The 24,512-nt window shown below is 36.2% G+C and overlaps 1 protein-coding gene across 1 annotated transcript in view; it reads right to left on the bottom strand.

Moving 5' to 3' along the window:
- KIF14 (kinesin family member 14) overlaps positions 1–24,512 on the bottom strand; it is a 52,169-nt gene that overhangs the window by 9,004 nt on the left and 18,653 nt on the right. The window contains exons 14-24 of the mRNA XM_077772086.1: positions 22,419–22,521; positions 21,200–21,360; positions 19,254–19,401; positions 18,555–18,707; positions 16,908–17,034; positions 13,991–14,084; positions 12,804–12,936; positions 11,410–11,510; positions 6,180–6,265; positions 3,027–3,251; positions 2,614–2,798 (exon numbers count right to left, since the gene is read on the bottom strand). Of these exons, the coding sequence (XP_077628212.1) occupies positions 2,614–2,798; positions 3,027–3,251; positions 6,180–6,265; positions 11,410–11,510; positions 12,804–12,936; positions 13,991–14,084; positions 16,908–17,034; positions 18,555–18,707; positions 19,254–19,401; positions 21,200–21,360; positions 22,419–22,521 (1,516 nt within the window). The remainder of the gene's footprint in view (positions 1–2,613; positions 2,799–3,026; positions 3,252–6,179; positions 6,266–11,409; positions 11,511–12,803; positions 12,937–13,990; positions 14,085–16,907; positions 17,035–18,554; positions 18,708–19,253; positions 19,402–21,199; positions 21,361–22,418; positions 22,522–24,512) is intronic.

Below are 24,512 nucleotides of genomic sequence, written 5' to 3'. Positions count from 1 at the left end.
CATATAACCCTATAGCTACTAATGAGGATAAAATGACTAGAATATAGTCTCTACTCTCAAAGACCTTACACACTAAAAGGAGACATAAGACAAGTATGCAGTTAACTAATTATCAAGTGACAAATGAATGTCCCCCACCCCCAAAAAGGGAACAAATTAGTGGCTCTTTTGCCTTTGATGAACTTTTCCTGTCCTGGGAGCCATCTGACAGATGGTTAGCAAAGATATTTTCCTTTCTCAGGGCAAAAGGAAGAAGGAAGGGAAGGAAAAGGGGGAGAAAATGACCCTTCACACGAAAGGCTTCTCCTACACCACAGCATGCATGCCCAATGAGGAGGTGCTCCCTGAGCTTTTCTTTCCATTACCTGCCAACTATAGTGATTCTCTTCAAAATACTTCTTTTGGCCTGCTTTCCGGAACATGCTTATAATACTGCTACAAGGTAAGAATTCTCACACCATACTTAGGTAGTAAGTGTAGCCACTAAATTCAGTTGTGCCAACTTAATATAAGTGTCTCCTGAGCTCTGTGTAACCTCCCCTCCAGGTCACCTGTTCTCTCCATCCTCGATTCCTTATATAAAACATTTCCCATAGGGCTCTAGGTCACAACCCCTAAGTTCAAACTATTCTTTCTAGAGAATGAAAAGAAGGAAAGAAACGACATACCAGTTGCTCTAATAGGTACTTTCTTATCACATCCATCCATCTGATCCTCATAGCAACCTTGCCAGATAGGCCTGTTAATTTATTTTCCCAGTGACAAAATGGGAGACTCAAAAAGTTAATCAGCTTGCCCAAGGACTAATTCAGCACAGGTTCAAACGCTGGATTTCCAAATGCCAACAGTGCATTTTTTTTTCCTGTTCCTGAACTGCCTCTCAAATCTAAGAGCCGACTAGGTATATCTCAAACTCTCTTTTCCACCACAGAGCACCCCTTCCTTCTCCAGGCTCCAGCATAAGTCGGACCCTCAGGTTTTGGCTTCCCAGCTTTGCTCTTGGGCCAGCTTGCCCTTTCATCTTCATGGCTCTGTGCTCAGAGCATCTACTTCATCTACTTCACCCACACCTGTTTGCAGCGCACCTCTCTGTCTTAGGGTCATTCTGTTTCCTCACCGCTTTTATCCAAAGTGATCCTTCATCCAGGGTGAATTTTTTATTACTTCAATAACAAGTATCCAACCGAGCAGCTATCATATGAGTCCTTGCCCCTCTAACTGCCCAAATCTTACTGCCCAATGAGGTGTGCAGGCCTGTAAATATGATATATTAAAGGCCATAATAGGTGAAGTACAGGGTTATCGGAAAAACAACTAAGAGAAATGCCTAACCAAGTCATGGGGAGACCCAGAAAGACCTCCTAGGGAAGAATAATGGGCAATTAAAAATAAACATTTGATTTCAATTTGATTAGTTTTCAATTTGATTCAATCAAATAAACATTTCCAAATCCTATCAAGTAAATAGCCCAATCAGGAAGTGTTTGATACAACTAACCTTCTACTACAACAGTAGAATGAAAAAAGTCTCTTGGTGGGCACTATAAGATTTGTTCAAGTATTCTAGAACATTTTGTCATGAAGCCAAGTTACCTATTATAAAAAGTGAAACCTACACCCTTTGGCATTTTCATATCTACCCCCTCATATATTTAAGGAATTCTTATGAAGGAGTTCACTGATATGGTGGATGACTGGGTATTAACCAATACCAAGTTCCCCACTTCTTCCGTGGTAATAGAACTCTTGATTTTTCACTAGGTACGTAGCAGTCCAGAATAAAAACTACTTTCCCAATAATACTTGTGACTAGATGTGGTCACGAAACAAAGTCCTGGCCAAAGACTTATAAAGAGAAATATCATGCGGAAATTTCTAGAACCTACCCTTAAAAGAAGGCCCATTTAGCCTTTCCCTTCTTTGTCACTTCTTCCATCCTGCCGCACTGAATTCAGATGGAGCTCCACCACTAGGGTGGACCAGGAATAAAGGGCATGCATTGGGTCTGGCAGAAAGGTGCACTAGAAGGAGCTTAGATCTCATGGTATGGAACAGAGTCACCATGCCTACCTCCAGATTTTATGTAACAGCCAGTAAGCTTTTATCTTATTTCTTCTTCACAGCCATGCCTAATCTCACTTGATATAAGGTAAAGAGAAAAAAATTACTTTTCTTGACCATATATCAGTGGGCTCGTGACTCATTCAGCACAAGTTGATACCTGATACATAACCAGGGCACAATTTTGCCTTTCTTCCCAATAGCCATTATTGAGAACTAGCATACGATAATATGTTACTAGTTATATAACAGGACAGGCTACTTATCCTGTGCCTCCGTTTCTTCATTTATAAAATGATGATTAAGAACAGTACCCACTTCTAAAGTTATGAGAAATGAATCAGTTAATATTTGTCAATCACTGAGAACTCTCAGTCCCTGGCACAGAGGCAATAAACAACTTTAGAAAACCACACTTTCAGAATTGCAAAACAGAAGTCACTTCTGAAAATCCTACAGATCTAATTTTGGGGAAGATGCAGACAGTAGAAGGTCAATAAATACTTGTTGAATAAATGAATTCTTCAAATGACAATCAGCAAATCAATTTACCTGCAAAAATAACTGTAAGTAGCCTCCGAGCTTTTTAACCTCTTGTCTCAGTTCATCTTCAAGTCTTGCTGTGCTGGTACTAGGTAGGATATCATCCAGCCAGTATTTGATTAGCACCACAAGCTGCTCAAAAGCACACGTGACCTGAATGGTAAGTGACTGGGTTGCTCGATCAGAAGAGAACACTTTGAAAGAAGAAGGAAAATTATTGGAAGAAATAATCTCCAAATAAAAGATTATTCTAGTCTAGGATTTGGGTTAGGGTTAGGGTTAGGGTTAGGATTTAAAATGCTTAAAAAACATTTTACCATGGTCAGAAAACACATGGCAAATGTGACAGTCATTCAAAAGAAAATGTAATGTGCAGAAAATAATCATTCATGTAAGTTAATAAAAGCAGTAAGGTTGCTTACAGTTATCTTGACTTTCTTCATCTTGTTCTTCATGAGCTTTGGAAATGGCAAATAGACCATGATAAATTTTAAGAAAATTATTAATCAGGCTGTCTGCCATGGTTTTTTCTTCATCATAACTCTGTCCAAGAAAATCTAATGATGACCCAATCAATTCTTTGCAAATTCCAGGAAGAAAAGATTCTGCTGAACTTGAGGAAATAGTGCTTGATTTCTCCAGTAAGCCTATATCGGCAGAAAATAGCAATGTTAAGCCTACTTTTCAGGCACAACACTTTCCAACAAATGCATTAATGCAAGCATATTATGGACTCATTCATCAGTAAATTCAAAGTAGGCTGCTCTTATTTCAATACACCCTTATTTCTATATGCCAAAGTGAAAACACAAGCCCATATAGGAAGTCAATTAATCTCTTAATGGTATCCATCCATAGGTTAGTAGCTCCTCAACAATATAAGTAACAGGACAATGCAAATAAATTAAATAACCATTGATTTAATATCCTTTTTATTTTGGGAACATCTAAGAAACTGAATTGATGAAAAAAAAAAGAAACTGAATTGCTGAAAACAATGGCGGTTACATGAAATAAAATAATATACACATAATAAATATAAATATCATAATATAAAGTTAATGTAAGTAATTCAGAAGCTGGAAACAAAGGCAATAATAAAGCAAACTATATTAAGAGGAATGTCTCAGTACCTCCACTTTTAATAGTTCCTTCTCTACGTGTACTATAATCAAAATAGGCTAAAACCAATTATCTCCAGTTAATATATCACATCTCCAGGAGACAGACTCTCAGCATAATTTTCTAAGTACTATCCAAACCAGAAGTAAATGGAAAAGCTCATTTGGAGCCTCTGGAAATAACTTTATACTGGAATGCTAACTCATGAGTATAATGATTCTCATTTAATAAACAAGATTATTTTTTTGGTCCAGTTCATAGGCAATATAAACAGCAAACTAAAAGGAAGGTAGAATGAGGGCAAAGGATGGGGTCATAAGTTTGATCCCCATGTTGGGGGTTGAGTTTACTTAAAAAACAAAAGTATTTTTAAAAAAGAGTCTAGACCAAAAATGAACTTGATTTGGGAAGAGAAAAAAGAAAAGCTCTATTACTGCAGGGTAATAATATCATTAATGATAATGATTATAATCTAGTCATCATAAATAGTTAACAATATATTCTCTGTTTAAGGTAATGATGTTAATGCATTCTAAAATCCACCATCGGGGCACCTGGGTGGCTCAGTCGGTCAAGTATCCGACTCTAGATTTGGGCTCAGGTCATGATCTCATAGTTGACCTCAAGCCACACACACTGACAGCACAGAGCCTAATTGGGCTTCTCTCTCCCNTTAAGTGTCCAACTTGGGCTCAGGTCGTGATCTCACAGTCAGTGAGTTCAAGTCTTGCATCACGCTCTGTGCTGACAGCTCAGGGCCTGGAGCCTGCTTCAGATTCTGTGTCTCCCTCTTTCTGCCCCTCCCCTGCTTACAAACTGTCTCTCTAGCTCTCTCAAAAATAAACATTAAAAAAAATTCTTAAACTACCTAAAAAGAGCCTCTTCTGGTTTGTTTCCTTCTGTCTTTAAAATAAATAAGTAAATGATGTTTAAAAATAAAATAAATAATAAAATAAAAATAAATAAAATCTAGCACAACATTTTTAAAAACCTTGCAAAACTCTAGTTTAAAAATATGGCCCTGGATGCCTGGGTGGCTCAGATGGTTAAGCACCCTATTCTTGATTTTGGCTCAGCTCATGAATTCATGGTTTATGACTTCAAGCCCCACACTGAGCTCTGTGCTGACAATGCAGAGCCTGCTTGAGATTCTCTCTCTCTGCCCCATCCCACTTGCTGGCATGTGTGCTCTCTTTCAAAATAAATAATAGACTTAAAAAAATTTTTTTTCATAAAAAAATAAATATATGGCTCTTAAGGTGAGAAGTTAAGACACTTGCTCACTGTCTCAGAGCTGAAAAGTACACCCTCCAGAACCCCACAGCCTGGGCGGGTCCACACTAAATGCAATATGGGGGTTTCCCATCTCTTTCATTGAAAACTGCAAACAAGCAAAGACCTTTTGTATTTCATTTAATTTTTAAATATGCCCTTAAAAAGACAGCTTACGTTTATTTGGAAAAACTACTTTTGTAAGACCTCTTACTCTCAAATAATACTGAATAAATAACTTGGTACCACAGATACATAACCTTTTATTGTGCTGGTAAAAAAAAGCCTACAGCTTATTTTGTTTTCCATTAAATTAAATAAGATAATTATCTTCCTAAAAGGTAATTTTATGATTAAAAAGAAACCTAATTTCTCTATTTTAAAGTCAAGATGAGATATAATTTCTTTTATGATTACTTGTGTCCCGTTAGTGCCTTTATCAAATAGACTATTAACTTATACAGCAACTTTAAAACTTTTGTTCACCAAGGTGTGGTTTATCCTCTATAAAGTGTGCATGTCTTAAGTATACAGCTTATTGCTTCTACATCTGTGTGCGCCCCTCCCTTAGATCAACGTGTGCAAGGTTTCCACAACCACATTCCAACAGGCTCCCTCTGGAGCCGTTATTCTCTCTTAACTGTTCTGGCTTCTGTCACCACAGATCCATTCTGCCTGTTCCTGAGCTTCATAGAAATATCATACAGTATGTCTTTTTTATTACCTGGTTCCTTTCACTCAATAGAACATTTTTGGGATTCAGCCAGGTTGTTGAGTGAAGCAGTCATTTGTTCTTTTTTATTGCTGTGTAGCCACTACTACCTGGGGGTAATTTCAGTTCTTACAGGTAGCTAGTTACACATGCAAATTTACAGTGTGTCCCCCTTCTATACAAAAATTAATGTAGTAATCCATATTGACATAAAATAATTATTCACTGGAAAAATTCCTGTAACTTTTAAGCTTTTTCCTCCACATTTGAATTAACCACTCTATTAAAAGGCTTTGAGCACTGAATTTTAGACATGGGAAGGGCCACCCAGTCCACCCTCTTCACTTTATAAAGAAAGTGGAAGTTTGTAGAAGATGAAATGATTTGCAATAAGAACATGACACAAGGTAGTGATTGAGCCTGGACTTGATGCTTTTCTCAGGATATAAGAAAATTTGATGAAAAATACCTGATGAATGCAAATTCTGAATTGGGTAGGCTTGTATATCATGTAAACAACCAGAAATTCTTTTGTTCTTCATCAAACTCTTGCTCCTAATAAAAGATAAACCATAAGATTAGTAGTTATATACTACATGGAATAACAATTTAAGAATATTCTTTTTTTTTTAAAGGAACATATTTTTTTTAAGTTTATTTATTTTGAGAGAGAGAGGGAGGGGCAGAGAGAGGGGCAGAAAGAGAATCCCAAGCAGGTTCCGTGCTGTCAACGCAGAACCTGATGTGGGGCTTGATCCCAAGAACCACAAGATCATGAGCTGAGCCAAGGTCAAGAGTCAGACACTCAACTGACTGAGTCACCTAGGTGCCCCAAGAATATTCTTAATTCTCTAAAGAAATTGGGTATGCATGTGGGTCTTTTCTATGGAAACATTTTCATCAAGAAATAATTCAATTCATTTGGTTTACTGAGCAAGAACTTTACTATTTATAGGTATTGTTCTAAGCATGCGTTAATTAAGTAATACATATTTGTAGAGTATTGCTATTTACAGGCTCTAGATACTATGGTTAAACACAGCAAACATGGTTTGGGGGCTCATTGAACTTAAGGTCTGTAGGAAAAGAGAAGTTAGGAAAAGTCATAAATAATTACAATAAAGTGATGTGTCATGAGAGCAGAGCATGCCGTGGTAGATTCTGGAGAACTTGACTTGGCCCAAGGAGTTGGGAGGGCTCCTGGGACAATGACACTGAAGGATGCCCAGGAGTTGGCCAAACAAGGAGGCCAGCTTGAGAAAGAAGGAATAGACGCCAGGATGTGGGAAGCCCCGGTGATAAAAGAAAAGTATTGCACATGCAAAGAGCCAAGCGAGGTTCAAAAGGACTACAGTCTAAGACGTGAGAGAGCAGCAAGGGATGAAGCTGGGAGGTGTGTGGGGCCAGCTAGAGGCTGACCTCGGATGCCAATTAAGGAAGCTTGGATTTTATTCTGAGAACATCCTGGGAAGGATTCTAAACATGGAAATGATCTAGATAAATACATATTCAAGTAAGTATTTGCTACACAGTGTGAAAAGCATAATACCTGTGAAGTGTAGCAGTAGCACAAATGGAGGCAGTGACTCTATCTTTAATTGCTCCTTTGGCAGCCTCTTTTCCCTCAGCCCATAAAACCACTCAGATTTCTCCCTTGAGTGTGACTGGCTGTCTAGCTGTTACTCATTCTTCCTAACTGCTGCTGGAAAAGGCAGCCTACCTCCAGATTGCCATTCATCTATTAATTTCCTACACTCCAACTCCAGCACTCATTACATCCCTGAAGCTACTCGAGCTGTGCCCTGGATCTAAATCTAGGGGGTCCTTTGAAGTCTCTTTCCTAAACAGCACTATTATCATCAGCCCCTCAAAGAAAAATGCTATTTGTTGAGAAGATCGTTAAACAAAAATGCATTCTATCTGTAGTCATCTAAATGTTTCAAATATAATTTTCCCCCATGAATTCCTACAAGAAAAACACAGAAATATGATAGATAATCGGGAGAGGAAAACTCTCAGTATGACTGGTAATTGGGAGAGGATATATTAATTCTCAAAGGTCACAGTGTTTTGTACTTAGGGATGAAAGGAAAGGGTACATTATTACAGTAAGTCTAAACTAGGAAAACTTATTCTTTTAACAGTATCGCGGTTAAACAATGTTTAAACTCAAATAAAATGCTTGGCACATTCCTTTCACAGAATTTTTACTTAACCTCAGGGGAAATTTTACTTTTAACTGTCCACAACACATATCAAAATTTATAGGCAGCCAAACCAGTCTATTTTATTGCAGAGCAGCTGTGTGTACTGTGGCCGAGTGGTGGTTCCATAATTAAGAATCTGTCAGTGTTTCCATTACCTGGAGGCATTCTCAGAGTTTGCAATTCTGTCATAAACATTCTTACAAGGCTGAAACTTCATATACAAGGTCTCTGACCAAGAGCGATTCTTTTTTAGAAAAAAAAAATGATATTTTTAAATTATAGAAGTTCTCAAAAAAAAAACCTCTTAACCAAATGAAAACACCCAATTTCAAAATCTTAAAAAATATTAAAAGAAGTTTTGGTTTTTCAGCAACAATTTAAACTTCTTCTGGCTCCCTTATTTTTAAAATTTTTTTAAATGTTTATTTTTAATAATTTATTTTTTAATTTACAACCAGTTAGTTAGCATACAGTGCAACAATGATTTCAGGAGTAGATTCCTGGCTCCCTAATTTTTAACCTAATTTTTTCTGAAGTTAGCAGAAAATAAGATGTAAATCACCAACTTTCAATAAGCTAGTTTTGATGTTCATTATTTATTTGTTTTTAATGAATTTAAAATTCCAGTATAGTTAACATAACAGTGTTCTATTAGTTTCAGGTGTACAATATAGTGCTTCAACAATTCTATATGTTACTCATATAGAATATATATCAGTGCTCATCACCATAAGTGTACTTTTCATCCCCTTCATCTATTTCACCCATCCTATCACCCACCAACGTTCATTAAATATTAATGCTCATATTGTGACCCACAATCCTAAGCACACCAAGTTTGTATCTGTTTACAACAAAAGATAATGAGAAGCCAGTAATTATAAAATCTCAAAGGATTTATAATTCACCTTCTGAAGCATTTGTACTTCTGGTTTGAATTTTTGGGAGGCTTATGTTACTCCAGGGTAGCTTAAGCACCCCAAGCCCCTCCACCCAATTTCCCCCACGGGCCATCTTTAGCTCATTTTGGAGAGCCCAACTCTGTTTTGAAGTCCTCCAGATAAATCACCTGAAGATATCACTATCTGTTTATTGATATGAGATCAGACATCAGATCTCAGATTTTCTCCCAATTCCAAGATTTAGTCTTACTTAATACACATTAAGCACTCAATGATAATAAGACCTGCCATTTATTCAACATCCACCCACTGCAGTGGGAATTTTACATATTTTATCTCCAATCCTTATTACTACTTCATAACATCATCATCAGCCCCATGGTGGTCATCGTAGAAGTAGCAAGAGAAGCAATTGCTTTTATATATGACCTCACTTAAACTTAGTGATAAGCTTTGTAGAATAGATACGTATTACTGTCTCCATTTGATAGATGAGAACACTGAAGCCTAAGGATGTAATGTCACTTGCCCATGGCCACACTCTGTGTAAATCCCTATACTTTATGCCTGAAATTAGCATAATACTGGAAACTATACTGGAATTAAAATTAAAAACTTAATGAAAAACAAATAGAACCCAGGACTCTGATATGAGCCTGTGACTTTTTTATTATACAACATTGTAGGGGATACAGATGTGTTCCCTATGCTCAAGGAAACTCAGAATCTTTTAAAGGACAAGGTCTGTATTTCTTTCAGCTTGAAATACACAGCTGTTATATATATAATATATAACGTAACATGTATCGATTGTTAAATCTTGGCTATTTCTTACTGTAGCTTAGCAGTTAGCATACAGCAAATAGAACAGAACTACAGGGGGAAGAGTCCCTATAAAGTAGTTCCATTCCTCTAAAATTTTATGAGTTTAATATGAGTCAAAAACAAGAAAGGCCTCAAAAGGTCTGGAAACCCAAACGGCTTCTGAGCTGCAGCTGAAGGTGATGAAATGGAAAAACAAAATTATTTAAACAGAAAGATTCTGTTCTTTCATATGCAAAGGAGGGGCTATGTGGCAATGGAAGTCAAGGAAGTCAGGATCTTTGGAGTCCCTCAAACCTGGATTTGAGTGCTGCGTCTTCCCTTATTAGCTCTATGCGTTTGGACAAGTTACGTAACCTCTTTAAATCTTTGCCCTCTTCATCTGTAAAAGGACAGCTTTTGATAGTTTTGATGTAAGAACTACAGGAGATAATCCTTGGCAAGCATTCAATAAATGTTCTTGATAATGATGATGCTTCTGTTGGATGGATGAATGCCATTGACTCTTATATCCTAAAAATTCCCAAATCCTTCCTTCCAAGTTCTAGACCTGAATATACACTTGGACGCTCCCTGAGAATCTCAAATTCATCAGGGTCAAAAAGAAACTCATCTGGGGCACCTGGGTGGCTCAGTCGGTTAAGTGTCCGACTTCAGTTCAAGTCATGATCTCACGGTTTGTGGGATCGGGCCCCACGTCGGGCTCTGTGCTGACAGCTAGCTGGGAGCCTGGAGCTTGCTTCAGATTCTGTATCTCCCTCTCTCTCTGACCCTCTCCTGCTCATGCTGCCTCTCTCTCTCTCCCAGAAATAAATAAAAATATTAAAAAAAAAAAAAACTCATCTGACTCTCCATCTCAGGGAATACCACCTTCCCCTCGTTAGACCAGGATTCATCCTGGAGCCTTTTATCACCCTCAACCCCACAGCGAGCCAAGTTCTTACTGATTCTTCCTCCTGAATACGTATAAAACTGGACTTTCCTCTCCAGTCCTTCTGCCTGACTTAATTTTGGGTCTTTATCAACTGTTCCTTTAGTTTCCTCAGTGCCTGGTCTTTGAGGACAGAGAGTATTTTTATCATCTTTGTATCCTCGAGACATCGCAGACAGTAGCCTTGTTTAAAAACAAACTAAGAAGTATTTATTTAAAAAGAAGTCTTTGTTTAAAAACCAAACTAAGCAGCCAAACTGGTTCCAAGACCAAGGCCTTTCTATTATACCATTTTGCCCTTCTGTAATCTAAGTATCTGAGGTCTAAACAGAGCTAGTTTTTTTCTCAAAAAGGATGTATTCACTGTGGAAGTCTTTTATATTTTTAGTTAATAAGCAGCATTTGTCATATATCGAAGTTCTCTATCACCATGATTTATTCTTCTGTGGTGTTCATACTAACCTGACAGCATTTAAAGTTCTGTAACTTATAATAAAATATCACAGAATATGCCAAGTTCTTGAAAAAGGGTAATTTAAAAGTAATAAACACTATTCATTTTTATAGGAAATTAGATTTACGTTTTTTGTCTTGTTATAAATTTGACTTAAAAAAAGTTATTTATGCCTTAAGTGACTCTTAAGATTTATATGGTGAAATGCCAACCATTTTTGTTCCTATTCTAACTGACTGATAAACAATTTAATGCTCCAAGGGCTGTAATTTGATCAGCAACATACTATTTCTCTTATATTACTGGGTTCCCTGCACAGACATATTCATTATGACAATAGATAGTTCTTTTAAAATAAGTAAGTAAAATAAAAATGTCTTTACCTCCTTCGAGAAAGGGAGGAAACCGGTGCATTTGTAATGTCAGGTTCCCATTCATCTTCAGGATCACAAAAGATATCTTCACTCTTGTTACTACTATTACTCTAAAAAATATATATACATATGCTTTCTATAAGTTGGGTTAAAAATGTTTAGCTACTAAGAGGAAAAAAAGCTTAAGTTTTCAAAATTTCAAATAAAAAATTAGCAAAATTACAGGTTACCCAAGAGAAGTCTAAAAATATCACATTTCTGACAAAACAAAAAAATCAAGCACATGATGCTAGAAATTGCATTAAAAGAGCTCTACTGATAAAGGAAACAGAAATCGTTAAATGATTAAAAAAAATAAACTTGGGATTTAGAAGAAATAGTAAAAACAGAAAAGATAAATCCTCAGAAGAAAAATAAAATAATCTGACAACATTAAGATTCAATCACTCCCTGGTTAAATATAGTAATCCTGATGATAATCAGAATTTGAAGTATTTAAGGTAATATTAAAGTTCTGGCAAAATACTATACATATAAAGCTTGATTCAGAAATAGTATAATTATATAGAAAAATAATCAAAGAACATTGCAATGAATAGCTGAAAGTAGAAAGATAATAATGAAGGTAACTCACATACCACATTTTAATGTATATGTCAAAGCAAGAATGATCAAATGACTTCAATACAGTTTTTTTGTTGCTCTAATTATACAAGAAATCCACATCCATTGTAGGAAATTTGGAAATTATTACATTAATTATATTAATTTTTTATATTCTATTAATCTGTTCACACAGTTATCATTGTTCTCAAACTTTTACATTTAAGCTTAAGGGAAGAAGAAATTTCATAGACATAAAGCACTTTGTATAATTTGTAATGATCTTTAATGCCTATAATATGCATTTTACATAATTATATTTACATTTCCCCATTGCTATGCTTTTTGGTGTTTCTAATTGTTTGCTATTTTAACAGTCAGAACTAAAAGTATACCATTTTTAAATGTTTTCATTTTTATTTTTTTTGAGAGAGAGAGACAGAATGAGCTGGTGAGGTACCCAGAGAGAGGGAGAGAGAATCCCAGGCAGGCTCCACACTGTGAGCACACAGCCCGACATGAGGACCAAACTCACAAATTGTGAGACCATGACCCAAGCTGAAATCGGACACTTAACAGACTGAGCAACCCAGGAACCCCTACAGTCATAAATATATTAAAACAAATCAAAGCCCATTTACAGGGAAAAGTAAAATAAACATATATAATTGTTAATATTAGGTGGTTTGAGTAATGTAAATTGCCTTTTCCTTTATTTTCCTATTTTCTTTACTAAGAACATGTCACTTATATACTTTTTATTTCAAAAAGTTTAGAGAGATTTTAATAATATTCCAAACCTCATAAAGTTCTTTCATTGCTGCAAGCTTAGATTCAAATTTTTCCAGACTCCAGAAAGTTGAGATCCCTAGTTGTAGGTTACGAACCCGAACAGAAATATCGGAACTGCTTCCTTTATCTGACACGTCATGTCTGAAAGAAAAACCAAAGAAAAATGCTTACTCTAAAACATACATACACATTTATACTAAGAGTTTTCTGAATTAGAATAACTTCCATAAAAATTCAATCACTGATTAAATATCTCCATTGTTAAGCATTTTTATAACAGTAAAAATCATGTCTAGTATATACAATATAAAAATAGGAGCGCCTGGGTGGCTCAGTCGGTTAAGCGTCCGACCTCAGCTCAGGTCATGATCTCATGGTTCATGGGTTCGAGCCCCACATTGGGTTCTGTGTTGACAGCACAGAGCCTGAAGCCTGTTTCATATTCTGTGTCTCCCTCTCTCTCTGCCCCTCCTCCACTCGTGCTCTGTCTCAAAAATAAATAAAACCAAAAAAAATTAATTAATTGAAAAAAATAACTTCTTATACAAAATTAATAAAAATCAAATTCTAATCAGGTATATTTCTTTCCAAATGTGTAATATTAATAGGTTTGCAATTCAAAAGAAAATTAGTAAATTCCTAAAACATCTAAAATCATTGTTTATAAAATAAGTAGGGGCGCCTGGGTGGCTCAGTCAGTTAAGCATCCGACTTCAGCTCAGGTCACAATCTTGCAGTTTGTGAGTTCAAGCCCCACGTTGAGCTCTGTGCTGACAGCTCAGAGCCTGGAGCCTGCTTCGGATCTGTCTCTCTCTCTCTCTCTCTGCCCCTCCCCCAATCATATTCTTGTCTCTCTCTCAAAAATAAATGTTTAAAAAAAAACTTAAAAAAATGAAATGAGTATATTTTACTGTATACTTAAATATACTTAAAAATATACTTTTAATGCTTAAAATAAATATTTATTTTATAAACATACTTAGTACAGTATGTTAATTGTTGCAAGTCTCTTACTGCAGAGTGAGCTTGGAAAGCGGTGTCCGCAACTGAGGTGGGGATTCTGATACTGTTCTGTTCTAGACAGGCACTATAGATACTGTATCTTTACAGAAAATGAATTTAGAAAGCAATCATATGAAGGTCAGTTCACTTGAAACAAAGAATTACAGTATAATTAAGATAATTAATTGCTTACCTGCCAAAAACATAATATTTTTTAAATTTGTTGCTGATGGCATTGGCTTCCTGAATCATCATTGAGAGTTTCATGGAGCTCCAATTTGGCTGAACTAGTAGAAGGGACACAGAGAAGATTCAAAATACACATATGAGCCCTAACTTCTATCATTAGGCAGAACACTCCTGAAAAAAAAAATACTGATTTTAAATAAATGGCTTTAACTATTTATTGTAGAAAGTAAGGGCAATCTGTGAGTAACTTTTCCTCAAGCCTGAAACAAAATACTCCTCATAGAAAATGATGTCTTTCACCTGTGGAGACACAGAAAAAACCTGCTGAAGGTGATATAGAAAGTTGATACAGAAAAGATTTCGGAAGAGAGGAAATGCCAAAGACAATGCTTTTTCTTCTAATATCTTTAAAGATTTTTTTCCTCATTTATTTCTTTCCTAATTTGTTTAAAATTTTAGGTAAAGTATACTTTGGCCTTACTTATCTAGAGCTACAATCTTTTTTTTTTATTTTGCCTGAAACTTAAAACAAACAAACATAGATAGATTTCAGGACATCAAAACAAAAGAGAGAAATAATTTAGTCCACAATTCTACTTCTCTAATTTCAGATTTTATCATAAATATTTTCTGTAGTACTCAAACTTATAACCAACATTCCATTAGAACACTTCTTTGAAAGGATAAAACAGATTATTCATGTGGTAAAGAAATCAAGTATTCATTGCAAGGCACTGTTTTTAGGCCCTAAGAGGAATAAAAAGATGTATTAGTAAATGTAATTTTTTTACCTCTTGCAACAGATATAACAATAATTATATTATATAATAGCTTCAAATGTATTTAAAAATAGAAGTTATAGAAAGTATACATTACAACTACCAAGTATCCTTGCTAAAAAATTGGATCTGAGTCTGACAGGTCTACAGAAATATGACTCCATTATAGGGAATCTGGGGGCAGAGGAGTCTGTTAGGCAACAGCATGGAGATAACAACAGCAAAATCCAGAATGTGGGAAACTACAGGACAAATAACCTTATTTTTTTCAATAAACAAATTATACAAGGGGAAGGAGAGAGAAAAGAAGAGCAAATTTAGAGATTAAAAGAGACTTTAAAAGGGACACCTGGCTGGCTCAGTCAGTAGAACATGTGACTCTTAATTTCAGGGTGGTGAGTTCAAGCCCCATGGTGGAGTCCATGGAGCCTACTTAAAAAATAAACAAATAAAATATAAATAAATAAAAGAAATGTAAAAGCCATATCTACCAAACACAATGTGTGGATCATACTTGTATCCTGACTCAAACAAAAATGATATAAAAATGATTATGATATAATCCAGGAAATCTGAATGTAGACTAAAAATTTGATGAGTATAAGAAATTATCAATTTTTTAGATCTGATGATAATATCATGGTTATGGTTAAAAAAAGACAGGGAAAGAGAGAAAAAAGAATCCTCATCTAATTCAGAGATACACAGTGAAGTATTTACAGATCAAATGATACAATGATTAGATCAAATGCTAGACTTGCTTCAAAGCAGTCCAAGGAGGCAGGGGGACTGAGGAGAGCCAAAACAAGATTGAACATGTCGGTAACTGGTGAAGTTGGATGATAGGTATATAAGAGTCTGTTGTAGTAATCACTCTACTTTTATAGTTTAAAATTTTCCATAATGAAACAGGCACCCTCCTACACTATTGGTGGGAATGTAAACTGGTCTCTGGAAAACAGTGTGGAGGCTCCTCAAAAAATTACCAGTAGAACTCCCCTATGACCCAGCAGTAGCACTGCTAGGAATTTACCCAAGGGATACAGAAATGCTGAGGCATAGGAGCACATGTACCCCAATGTTCATAGCAGCACTCTCCACAATAGCCAAAACATGGAAAGAGCCTAAGTGTCCATCAATGGACGAATGGATCAAGAAGATGAGGTTCATCTATACCATGGAATACTACATGGCAATGAGAAAGAATGAAATCTGGCCATGTGTAGCAATGTGGATGGAACTCCAGGGTGTTATGCTGAGTGAAATAAGTCAGGCAGAGAAGGACAGATACCATATGTTTTCACTCATATGTGGAACAGAAGAAACTTAACAGAGGACCATGATGGAGGGGAAGGTGGAAAAATAGTTGGGGAGAGGGAGGGAGGCAAACCATGAGACTCTTGAATACTAAGAACAAACTGAGGGTTGATGGGGGTGGAGGAGAGGGGCAGGGGGGTGATGTGCATGGAGGAGGGCACTTGTTGGGATGAGCACTGGGTGATATATAGAAACCAACTTGACAATAAACTATAAAAGAAAAAAAATTTTCCATAATGAAAAATATTTACATTAAAAGCATGCATGTTCTATACAACAGTGTAAAAGTATACACAAAAAATAATACCCAAGTGAAAAAGAAGATGAACTACCCAATGATTAGATTCCATTTAAATGTAATAACTAAAAATTAGAAAAAGAGATTGTATTTAAAAACATGTTACATGGGACACCTGGGTCTCATCGGTCAATTAAGCGTCCAACTCTTCATTTTGGCTCAGGTCATGAATTCATGTTTTGTGGGATCGAGCCCTGTGTCAGGTTCTGTGCTGATAGTGCAGAGCCTGCTTGAGACTCTCTCTCTCTCTCTCTCTTAAAGTAAATAAATATGCATTTAAAAAGTAATAAAATAAAAACATCTTACACACTAATACTTGATATTTTGTATACTATTTACCCATGGAACTAAATAGTCTAAAATATGAATAATCTAACACAATCATGCCTAGAAACTTACTTAGATCCAAAAGGTCAGCAACTAGAATAAACCATTTTTAATATACAAAAGCAATTAACATTTTAGTAATTACATGAAATAACATATACAAGTTTGGAAAATGCCTGCTAAATTCAACATATACTCACTTAAAAAAGTTTTGTCCCTATTATTCTGATTTTGCTGTAGGATTTGTACTTCTTTAGCAATTTTTTGCTTTTCAGTTTCTAAAGCTTCCAGAATTCTTGCATGGCGGATGCTGTGGTCTTCTAAAGCCTAATTGATATTCATTCACATAGACCCACACATGTGAATATACAAAAAGAGAAATTATAATTGATAATGGTAACACAGTATAATTAAACCTCATTTTACAGTACATATTTTATTAAGCACACAAGTTTTATATATTTTATTAAGCATAAAAGGTTTTTAAAAAGTGATTTATAAAATATCTTTATGAAATTTGCCCCATAACAAAATCATTAGGAATGTCTGATGACATAAATGAATCTTGTTCTTCTCATTGATAGGGGAAAAAAAAAAACCTTCAGGTAAAACGAAAAAGAAAAAAACTGCTCAAAGTTGACTAAATAGACTTACATTTAAAAGACACCAAGAAAACTTCACTTGACACAAATAGACCTTATAACAGCCCATTAATAATTACTGTTTTGAAGATTTAAACAGCTCTGTTTTTATTCTAAGACTCTCTCAGGTGATTCACTAGGTACTTTGTGTCCTGGAGTTATGTGCCATCTCTTTATTATAGCATCAGAACTTTGGGGATATTAGAGGTATTTTCTTCTACCCCTACTCTTACCACAAAACTTGGAAAAAAGAAAAATAAAATTGCCAGTTGAGGATAAAACTTTGAGGTTAAGATACGAGGAATCAAAGCAGAGATAAAAAACAGTGCTTCTCAAACTTTAGTATTTGTCAGAATCCCAGGCAAGACTTGTTAGAATAGATTCTGGGCCCCGCTCCCAGAGTTGTTGATTTAGTAGATTCTGGAGTGGGGCCTCAGCCTGCATTTCCAGCAATAATGCTGACGTAGCTGGTCTACAGACTGTACTTGAAGACCCACTAATGTAGGGAGAAGGAATAGCCAAGAAGGCTGATTAAAAGGGAAATGAAGACATTAAAATACTGACATTTTGGTTTTACGCTTCAGTCTTGTGAAGTTGATTCGTGTGAGTCAGCCCCCAAGAGATGCCTCTGCCCTCAGTGAGGTGACAAAAATTTCAGCGATTGAGCTCATACGACTGTGGTAAACAAACACCCTACTGTGAGTGTTCTGAGGAGTCACTCAGGCAAGTAGCCTGCTGGCCACGCTTTCCACAGATGGCGAATACTTCATTCTGACATCGGGATGTGACCCAGTATTAGAGTTGTGCCTTTCTTCCTTCTACATACTGTGCCCTAGCACTATTTCATGCATTTACATTATTTGGCATGACGGATCACAGGCTAGTTGTGGAGGCATAACAAGGAAAAAAAATAAAAACTGTAATGGAACCAGATAGAAATAAGAGCTCTGTCCCTTTTGAAATATTTGTGGATGATGTGTGAGCAGAGCTGTGAGCATTACCAGGATGCAAGCCTTCAGGCAAGAGCCCTTCTCATAAAAAAATAAATAAAATAAAATGATCTTAACCAAAACCAAAAAAGAGGAGCCCTTCTCATCTGGAGATCCAGATTCAGCCATCTCCTCTCAGGTATCATAAGTTCTTCGGAAAAAAAAAAAATCCAGCTGTTGCTCAGAATACAGCCAAGTACCTACAAAATCAAATTACCTGTTTTGTAGCCAAAGTCTCCATTTCTAATCGCTTTTTGTTGACATATATTTCTTGTTCAAGACGCTGTTTTGCCTTTTCTAATTCCTCGATTTTGTCATTAGCCTTTTGGTTATTTATTTCCTGCATTTTCTTCCTTTGAGACTCTTCTTTCTTTAAAGAACAATAATCAAAAATAACTAGGGCAAAAATACACAGCATTGTTTCCAAAAATAATATAAAACTGTACAAACCCATTTTTTTAATCAATGTGTAAGAAATCGACTCATCAATAGAAAAGTTGCCCTGTAGTTCTTCTATCTAATTCAGCCTGGCAGATCTAACTTAGAATAATCACTAGTCAAACCTTGCAAAGCATTCTCCTCTAAATTGGGTGGTGAGAATGTTAAGATGTCCCTTTCGAAATATTTGTGGAATGAGGTGTGAGCAGAGCTGTGAGCACTACCAGGATGCAAGCTTTCAGGCTAGAAGGGCCTTCTCATAAAAAAGGACAGAAGCTTCTCAATTTTTCTTCATCTTCCAGCAGCCACTTGTCTACTGCTAACTTGCTTTCTTTCTAAAGTAAAATTAAAGGAAGTCAGGACTCACTGTGGCTTTAACTCTCTAATCTTTGATATCTGGGGATATAATCAATTTTGCAGCCAATACATTACTTGGGGTGCACTCGCAGAGAAAGAGAAAACTAGTTCTGCCTTTTACCAGTTCGGCTTCCAACGCTCTTATTTTGTTTTCGTATGCAGCTTTTTGAGAGGAAAGCTCTTGCTGAGCCATTTCTTTTGCAATTTGGATTCCTTGCATCATTTCTTCCTTCGCTCTCAGTTGTGCCTCTTTTATTTCTGCTTCAAGTCTACAAAGTAGCAAAATATTCACAGGATACGTCAAGAGTCTTCTATATGCCATGTTCTTAATCAATTTAAAATGTTTTCATTAAACAGAAATTTAAACTCAAAATTTAATTTCTGATGCTCTTCCAACAGCATTCTTAAACATTTATTGCTCTTAGGATTGTTCATACAACACAATATAAAAGGATGAAAATTTGCTTATTTCTAATTTAGTTAGTTACTAAAGCAGATTCCTAGTATTTAGGTAAATATATTTTTCTAATCTTAAAGAAAATAAGCCATATAAAAATATGATGTCATAGTGAACACTGCAGTAAGTATTACAGCTAACATTACAATAAACACAAAATAATTATGTTTAATAATGGTTACAGCAAAAATTTTATATCAAATATCAATAACTTTTAATTCATGTTTAGGTCAGATTAGGAAAAAATTGAAATAACTCTAAAAATGATATGAAAGTTGATAAAACAGATTGTATAATATGTTTTAAACCGTCTATAAAAATTTAACATTTTGGCAAGTCAATACATAAATTAGCTCTGCCATCTTTCAATATGTAAGGGAAAAAGCATCAAGAAATATAGAAAATTAAAAGTTTCTTTCCTCCCAATAAAATCAATGCTTTAACAACTACCATATAGAAATTTCTATTCCCAATTTTACTGAAAAATAGAATATCAAAAGAAAGAAGGCTAGTAGTGACCAGGGCCCAGGGCGAGCCAGGGGGTCAGGGGGAGAGTGGGGAGTCAGTTTAATGAGTACAGAGTTTCAGTTTGGGACAATGAAAAAAGTTCTGGAGATGAATAGTTTGATGGTCGTACACATTGCCAAACATACTTAATGCCACTGAAATATACATTTTAAAATGGTAAAGTAGTAAATTTTATGTTACATATATTGTATCACAATTTTTTTAAAAAAGAGCAAAAGCAAGTTCAGACTTTTTAAAAGATAAAGTAGAATTAGCCCAGTCCATAACAGTCATTCTGATTCCTCTTTCCTTCAACTTCTTTGGTCATCAAGCCTGGCTGATTTTTCCTCCTTAATACTCTCTCCGACCCCACCACACTGTACTTCTCTGACTTCAACAATCTCTGAACTGCATTTGCAATCCGCACTCGCTCTGACTCTAATCTGTTCTCCAGACTTGGTTCATGGTGAGCTCCAAAAATGTGATTCTGATCATGTCTATCTCTCATCTGCTTAAAATTCTTTAATGATTCCATATCCTTTAAGATAAAGTCCAAACTCTATAGTATTTTATTTATGTATACTTTACCAATTAGTTTACAAGGATACTGCTTAAATTAGAAATCTTACAATATTGGATGAGCTAAAAATGGGGCAAAGGACAAAAAAGAGTACACTCGCCCTGTTCTGCTGGCTAACTTCCAACGGTCTCTTGGGACTCCATTCCAGTGATGTCTTCTTGTCCCCTAGAAAACTTTGCTGATTCCTGGTTGGGGCTAGGAGTCACCCTTCTCTCCATAAACTGCACACAGTGCAGGGCTCTGTCATGGACTCTATCACAACTACCTGTCTGCTCATGAGAGGATAAATTCCTCCAGGGGAGTAGTAAGTTTCAGTTATTCTTTGTATTCCCTAGTATGGTGACAGATACATAACATCTGCTCAATAAATGCTGCTAAATGAATAAATGTGCCAAGAGAAAGATCATGTCACCAGAAACTAGCACCCAAAGAATTAACTACCGGAGACTCATACGATACGATTAACTCTCTCTTGTAGACTGCTCTCGTATTCTTACTATCTCTTATCAACAATAATACTTACTGTGATCTCTGTGCCATGAGCAACTCATTTTTTGCAAATTCAAAGTCTTTTGGACCCTCGCTTATAAGAGTATCTTTACCCGATGGCCTCTTTCCTTTCTGGACTTCTACTGGATGGTTAAATCTAAAATAATGGTCTCCACCAAGAATCACCCGATCACCCTAAAGCACACAAAAAATTTACTACTTGAGGGGAATCCAAACCACAAACTTACATGGGACAAATCATTAATCTCAACAATTCAGTATAATCTAATATAGTAATACTAAACATAAAAATCATAGCAACCAACATTTATTAAACATTTTCTATATCCCAATCACTGTGTTAAACACCTTACATATACATTATCTCATTTATGTCTCACAACAACCCAGTGAGACACTACTATTATCTCAATTTTAGGAATGAGCAAGCTAAAGACCACAGAACTTAATTAACAATAAGCACTCACAGAGCTTACAATTTGCAAACACTGTGTTAAAAACTATACATTATTTCATTTAAGCCTCCCCTACCCCGAAAGGTAGGATATATATGAAGTGACCAAATATCTTGTTTTGCCTGTAACAGACTGGCTTATGCCTGTTCTCCCATTGTAATTATTGAAAATGCTCTCAGGGCACCTGGTGGCTCAGTTGGTTGCACATCCATCTTCGGCTCTGGTCATTATCTCATGGTCTGTGAGTTGAAGCCCCACATCAGGCTCTGTGCTGACAGCTCAGGGCCTGGAGCCTGCTTCGGATTCTGTGTCTACTTCTCTCTCTGCCCCTCCCAGGCCTGTGCTCGCTCTCTCTTGCTCTCTCTTTCTCTCTCTCAAAAATAAACACTTTAACAAAAGGAAAAAGAAAACGCTCTCAAAAGTGTCCTGACTTGGGTGATACACAATCACCTTAGTTAAATAATTCTTTTCAAAGGTCACATAGCACATGACCAGGGCTTCAACCCTGTTGGCCTAATTCCAAAGCTCAGTTCTTTACTAGACACATAATGATGTTGTCAGTGGTCAGCTCTTCAGGTACTGGTTTACAGTGATATAACTTTCACCTTTACACAAATAAAGGCAACTAATAAATTAATAGAAAAGATAATTTTGAACTGAAAAATCCTTAATCTAGTTCATTACCTTATCTAACAGAGGAAAACCTGGAACTCACATAAATTAAACAACTTGCCCAAAGTCAACAATTTGTTACATTTTTAGCACCAGCTTACTTACATGATGTAATACTGTGGACTCCAAAATATGTTTTCCATTTATATATGTCTTTGCTTCTCCAACTGGGATGATACTCACTATCCCATCAAAATTGTTTATAGTACTGTTAAGATAAGAAGTACATTGTTATAATTCTAGGACAGATGAAAAAGGAAGAAACAGGCAATATGAGATAATCCTGCTTGGGCCATTCCTCTGGTGTGAAGGTTCATATCAATTTGTGACAAAAAATAACTTAAAATTCTTTTATTTTTCTCCAACTACACTTTGCAGTTTTGGTGAAAAAAAGCCTGGCATTTTTAGCAATTCTGTCCATCAGTGGTGGGAAGAATGTGCATTGTATGTATTTTTATTACAATTACTCTAAAAAAATACCAATCCTCGCCCCAAAAATAAAATAAAATGAAATAAATTCAAGGAAAAATATTCAAATATTGACAATGGCTACCTATGAATAAAACAGTTTTAAGTGTTTTATTTTTTAATTTCTCGTTTTTTGTATGAGTTTTATTTTTTTTTAAATATTTTTATTTATTTCTAGGAGAGAGAGAGAGAGACAGCATGAGCAGGGGTGGGTCAGAAAGAGAGGGAGATACAGACTCTGAAATAGGCTCCAGGCTCTGAGCTGGCAGTCAGCACAGAGCCCGACGCGGGGCTCGAACCCATGAACCGTGAGATCATGACCTAAGTGAAAGTCGGACGCTTAACCGACTAAGCCACCCAGGCGCCCCATGTATGAGTTTTAAAGATGGAAAGAAAAACAAACCTTCCCCTCTCATGAAAAGTAGGGTAATACATAAGGAAAAAAATGGAAGCACTTAGATGCTTAGATTAGACTCCTTAGTCATCTAGTAAACTGGACTCTGACCCACTATAGAAAATCAGCTATAAATGCTACATATTCCTTTGAGTCTTTTTATTTAGAAAATAGGAAAGACACTCCACGGGGCACCTGGGTGGCTCAGTCGGTTGAGCGTCCCACTTCGGCTCAGGTCATCATCTCGTGGGTTCGAGCCCCGTGTTGGGCTCTGTGCTGACAGCTAGCTCAGAGCCTTGAGCCTGCTTCAGATTCTGCGTCTCTCTCTCTGACCCTCCCCTGCTCACACTGTCTTTCTCTCTCTCAGAAATAAATAAGTCATCTTTGGATTAACCAGACAGAGAGGAAAAAACAGAAGCAAAAGTTGACTCCTAACCCAAAACCTCTAGCTGCTGATTCGGCTCCAAAATCTATAATTAAAGAATAACTGTTCAAATGTAGCATCTAGAGAAAAGAATCTGGAAGGAATAGCTCACTCCTCTGCAGTACATCCCTCCCACCAGTCTAGTGTCTTAACCAGGTAAAGGTTTAAACAATACCTACTTGTTCTAATTCTTTCTCTCTCCTAGGTCTATCTACTCTGACGTCAAAATTCCTTGGCCTGGCCTTCTGAACCCTCCACAATCTGGCTTCAACCACCAACATTCTTTATCCATCACTGTTTCCCCATAAAAATCCTATCTTAACATTCAATCATCCATATCAGTACCCAGAATTTGCCTTGACATCAGCTTCTCTCTTTTGAGTCATTTCTTCAACGTAGGAAGAACGCTATCTCATCCTGCAAGGACCAACTTAAATGCTAGAAACTTGGGGCACCTGGTGGCTTAGTCGGTTAAGTGTCCAACTTGGTTTCGGCTCAGGTCATGATCTCACTGTTTTAAAGAAACTTAAAAAATTTTTTCTTAAATGCTAGAAGCTTGTTTTTAGGGCTCAGGCTCTAAGTGGACTTTACTTGTAAGCACTAAGAATGCAAGACCCGTGTAACATTAATACACATTGATAGTTACTCAAGTTCTTTTATTCATTAAGCCCCCATGTGCCACATATGTCTCAGCAATGAAGACAGACATGAACCCAGCTGTCATGAAGTTCACTGTGTGGTGAGTAAGACAATAGTGATGAGTGTACTAAAAGAGGAAATACAGAGTGCCAGGCAAGCAGGGGACTTCCTAGTCCCCTACTGGACTCTTAACACTTTGGGACTATGGTATGTATCTTTGCCACTGGTGTAAATAATACTAGATTTATTTGTTATAGAAAGCAGTGAACTAATA

This window comes from Crocuta crocuta, unplaced genomic scaffold, assembly GCF_008692635.1.
Source record: "Crocuta crocuta isolate KB4526 unplaced genomic scaffold, BGI_CrCroc_1.0 scaffold318, whole genome shotgun sequence".
NCBI classification, from domain to species: domain Eukaryota; kingdom Metazoa; phylum Chordata; class Mammalia; order Carnivora; family Hyaenidae; genus Crocuta; species Crocuta crocuta.
This window is presented reverse-complemented; position numbering and strand designations above follow the sequence as displayed.